Below are 5,000 nucleotides of genomic sequence, written 5' to 3'. Positions count from 1 at the left end.
TAATAATTCCACAAAAACACTTAATAATCTAAGCATTTTTATATACCTCTCTCTCTCTCTCTCTCACACACAGCTCCTGCCCCTACCCCCCCACGGACTGCTCCGGCGGCCTCATGAACCCAGGACCTAACCCACACACTCTCTTCGGCGCTCTAGTGGGAGGACCATCACAGGTACACACACACACACACACACACACACACACACACACACACACACACACACACACACACACACACACACACACACACTAGCAAATTTTCCACTGCTACATGTGGTGTCAGCGGTGGGATAAACACACACACACACACACACACACACACACACACACACACACACACACACACACACACACACACACACAGGAAAATAATAAAATGCAGTAAAAATAAGAATCTGTCACTAAATGATATAAAGAGACAAATGAACAAATAAATAAACAAACCTCTCTCTCTCTCTCTCTCTCTCTCTCTCTCTCTCTCTCTCTCTCTCTCTCTCTCTCTCTCTCTCAGAACGGTGACTATGAGGACAAACGCGATGACTTCATTCACAACGAGGTGGCGTGTGACTACAACGCTGCCTTCACTGGTGCCCTGGCTGCCATGGTGGAGATTAGCTAACTTGCCTCATCTCACCACACCTCACCACACCCTACCTTACGGGAAGTTGTAGTGGAGGATTACTTGAGATTACATTGATTACATGCTGAAATTTTGTGTCTGTCAGTGTCTTGTCTCCTGCATGAGAGAAAAATATGTGACACTTTATCTAAATGCTAACCTTTCTCTTCTCTGTTTTACCCCTTCAGTACTGGGACACATTTTTACCTTGAGTTTTGTGTACCATTAGACCATTTTATTGACATTAGGAAGGGTCTATGGAGGTCACAAGATTAATGGCCACAGTCTTCACTATTTTAACCCCTTCAGTACTGGGACACATTTTTACCTTGAGTTTTGTGTACCATTAGACCATTTTATTGACATTAGCAAGGGTCTATGGAGGTTACAAGATTAATGGCCACAGTCTTCACTATTTTAACCCCCACATGAGTTTCTGAAGCTGTGGAAAGTCACCAAATAGTCACCACAGGGAATATGGAAACACGTCACGCTACTGAAGGGGTTAACCTAATGTAACCTAACCTAAGCTTAAATATATTGTCAAAAAATATACAAACTGGTCTATGATAAAATAATATACATAAAAATTAATCATGTTTTCTTCTTCGTTATTATTATGTTTTGTGAAGATTATGAGTTCAATTATTTTTTTTTATTTATCATTATTATTATTATTATTATTATTATTATTATTATTATTGTTGTTGTTGTTTTTCTTCTTGTTTTTAGTTCTTTTTTTGTCCCTGAAAGAATAAAATTATGAAGCAGAATTAAGTTTACGAAGTCTTTAACCTTATTTCTCTCTCTCTCTCTCTCTCTCTCTCTCTCTCTCTCTCTCTCTCTCTCTCTCTCTCTCTCTCTTCTTCCTCCTTTCCTTAACGTCTTTCGCTCCTTAATATAATTTCAGCTATCTTCCTTCCTTCCTCCTCCTCCTCCTCCTCCTCCTCCTCCTCCTCCTCCTCCTCCTCTTCCTCCTCTTCCTCTTCCTTCCTTTATTATTATCATTTTCATTACTTTATTCCTATTTACTAATCTTTCCTTCTTTCCTGTCTTCCGTTTAACATTTCCTCCTCCTCCTCTTCCTCCTCCTCCTCCTCCTCCTCCTCCTCCTCCTCCTGGTCCTCCTCCTCCTCCTTGTGTCAATCTCCATTATGCAAACAGGATTTAACAACAGAATCACAAGACACAAGCTGGCACTAAATTTCCGGGTTACATAGAAGACTTTTTAAAATTACTATTATTATTATTATTATTATTATTATTATTATTATTATTATTATTATTATTATCTTTTTCCCTCCTGACAACTTGGCAAGACTCTCGTGTGTGTGTGTGTGTGTGTGTGTGTGTGTGTGTGTGTGTGTTACAAGGAAAAGAAGGGAAAGGAAGAGAGAGAGAGAGAGAGAGAGAGAGAGAGAGAGAGAGAGAGAGAGAGAGAGAGAGAGAGAGTAATACATTATTATATTTTTCTCTCACGCCAAATCTTTTTCGCTTTAATGTTGTTAGGAAATACCACATCTCTCTCTCTCTCTCTCTCTCTCTCTCTCTCTCTCTCTCTCTCATTAGCATTTCCTTCCTTGTCCCCGTTCTCTTCTTCCTCCTCCTCCTCCTCCTCCTCCTCCTCCTCCTCCTCCTCCTCCTCCTCCTCCTCCTCCTCCTCCTCCTCCTCCTCCTCCTCCTCCTCCTCCTCTTCTTCCTCTTCTCTTCCTCTTCCTTTTCCTCGAAGAAGAAGATTAATTTTAAAAGGACTTTCCCTCGTCATTAATTTGAACACAGGAAACTTTGTAATGACTCTCTCTCTCTCTCTCTCTCTCTCTCTCTCTCTCTCTCTCTCTCTCTCTCTCTCTCTATCTATCTATCTATCTATTTATCTATTTTCTTTTCGCTGTTGTTGTTATTGTTAGTAGTAGTAGTAGTAGTAGTAGTAGTAGTAGTAGTAGTAGTAGTAGTAGTAGTAGTAGTAGTAGTAGTAGTAGTAGTAGTAGTAGTAGTAGTAGTAGTAGTAGTAGTAGTAGTAGTAGTAGTAGTAGTAGTAGTAGTAGTAGTAGTAGTAGCAGCTTTTCCCCTCCTCTGAGTGAGTGTCTGTCTTCAGCCTCTTTCTCACCGCCGGAATGTTGCACCTCTTGCTACCTTTTAGCGCTATTTTCATCATAACTGCTCTTATCACCTTCCTAACTGATTGCTTCCTCTCCTCCTCCTTCTTCTTCTTCCTCCACCCTCGTCTCTCTCTCTCTCTCTCTCTCTCTCTCTCTCTCTCTCTCTCTCTCTCTCTCTCTCTCTCTCTCTCTCTCTCTCTTTTTTTTTTTTTTTTTTTATTTAAACATAATTTATACAGAAGAACATGTACCCAAAGGCGCACTGTCGTGTGCTACCTATTCTAAGGGTACTACAATCTATTTCTCTACAATATTTACAAGACTTAAAAATAGATAATATACAAGATGGTCAGCATGTAAATGGAGCACTGTTCTTTTCACTTCACTAGCACTATTCACGCACTGCACTACACTGAGTGTCACGTCACAAAGAGTGTCAGAGGAGTTGGCAGTGTCTGTCTCCACTTATGTGCCATCAGTTTGACACTGTGTGTGTTCATCTCCTGGACGTGAGGCACCGCGGCCGTGAACAAGTTCCACATCCTGGAGACGCGTCCTGCGAAGGTGCGTTGATGCTGACACCCGTGGGATCGCGGCACCTCTACGGCGTCACCACCATTGAGCACCGTTCTCGTGCTCCGTGCGGTGACTCTCAGAGGATGACGCAGCCCTGCCAGATGTGGCACTCTTTGCACCTGTGCCTTATGGAACACTACGATTGCCGCCACATCTCTGCGGTGTTCCAGTGAATCAAGGGACGCTCAGGCTCTGGGTGAGGTGGTATTGCAGCATCTACTAGCCGTATGGCGCGGCGTTGGATGCTGTCCAGTCTCCTTCTGTGTGTGGCGGCACAGGACATCCAGGAGAGAGCTGCGTACTCAAGGTGGGGCCGCACCTGTGCCTTGTACAGCAGCAGTCTCCCCTTCCTGTCGAGGAAACTGGCGATCCTTCTGAGAGCGGAGATCCTGTGAGAGGCTTTCTTGGCAATGGATTTGACATGGCTGTCAAACCTCAGCCCTCGATCCACCTCCACTCCAAGTATCTTGACGTCATCTTGGAGTGGGAGAGCAGCGCCAAAGACAACTTTCCTGCCATTGCTGCCATGGCGGCTGGGGACCGAGACAACCATTGCCTGTGTCTTCTCCGGCGCGAATGTCACTTGCCAGCGAGCACCCACTCCTCTATCACTCGTAGCTGCTGATTGATGGCCTCAGCAGCCCGCCCACTGTCCTGGCGTGGATAGGTATAGGAGAGGGTGCAGTCATCAGCATAGGCCTTGACTCCTGGCAGTAGCTGGAGAAGATCATCCACGTAGATATTCCACAGGAGTGGGCCAAGAATTGAACCCTGTGGCACTGATGCCTCCACAGGCAGGGACTCAGATGTTTGCCCGTTGACAACCACCTTGAGGCTTCTGTCCTGCAGGTAATTTCCCAGGAGTCGTAGCAAGCCACCCTGGATGCCTTTAGCACGAAGCTTTTCCAGTAATCCGTTGTGCCATACTTTATCAAAAGCTCCAGCTATGTCCAAAGCAACCACTATAGTGTCCTTGCCGTCGTCGAGGGCGTCCTGCCACTGCCTGGTGAGAAGCATCATTAGGTCGGAGGTTGACCTTCCAGGTCTGAACCCAAACTGTTGGTCTGAGAGGAGGGCATTGTCCTTGAGATGGCTACACACCACCTCTGCCACGACCCTCTCAAACACTTTACCCACCACTGACAACAGGGATATGGGTCTGTAGTTTTTTGGGTCCGTCCTGGAGCTTTTTGTGTGCAGGAACTACTCGAGCCTCCTTCCACACTGAAGGCCAGACGTTTTCCCGTACACAAGTTGTGAACTTGGGTGAGAGGGGCAGCCAGTTCCTGGGAGCATCGCTTCAGCAGGTGCGGGCTGATGTCATCAGGGCCGGTAGCTTTCTGTGTGTCCAGCCCCGCAATAATCGCTTCACCTGCTGATGCGTCACCTCCACCATGGTGACAGTCTTCTCACATTGCTGGACCAGCTGAGGCGGTGGCTGCTGTGGATTCCCCACCTTCATTTTCCAGCAAACAAGGAAGCCAGCAACTGTGCCCTCTCCTTACTGCTGGTGGCGACAGTACCGTCCTGCTTGCTGAGGGAGGGATGGATTCTTGGTGGCCAGTTCCTGTTTGTCCTTAACAAGGGACCACCAAGTTTTGTTTCCTACGCCAGTGCCACACAGTTTCCGGCGCAGGCTTTCCTCCCACTTTTTTAAGGCCCACTTGCTGGTTACCACCATCCTCCTGCATGCAGCCCTATGCAA

General features: G+C 46.0%; 1 protein-coding gene across 1 annotated transcript in view; it reads left to right on the top strand.

The window, feature by feature from the left end:
• LOC123505552 (endoglucanase A-like) overlaps nucleotides 1-799 on the top strand; it is a 13,169-nt gene extending 12,370 nt beyond the window's left edge. The window contains exons 14-15 of the mRNA XM_045257009.1: nucleotides 74-173; nucleotides 513-799. Coding sequence (XP_045112944.1) covers nucleotides 74-173; nucleotides 513-620 — 208 coding nt within the window. The 3' untranslated portion in view covers nucleotides 621-799. The remainder of the gene's footprint in view (nucleotides 1-73; nucleotides 174-512) is intronic.
• Nucleotides 800-5,000: the final 4,201 nt, after the last annotated feature.

Source organism: Portunus trituberculatus, chromosome 2 (genome assembly GCF_017591435.1).
Source record: "Portunus trituberculatus isolate SZX2019 chromosome 2, ASM1759143v1, whole genome shotgun sequence".
NCBI classification, from domain to species: Eukaryota; Metazoa; Arthropoda; class Malacostraca; order Decapoda; family Portunidae; genus Portunus; species Portunus trituberculatus.
Note: the sequence above shows the minus strand (reverse complement) of the source record. Positions and strands in the feature narration are given on the sequence as shown.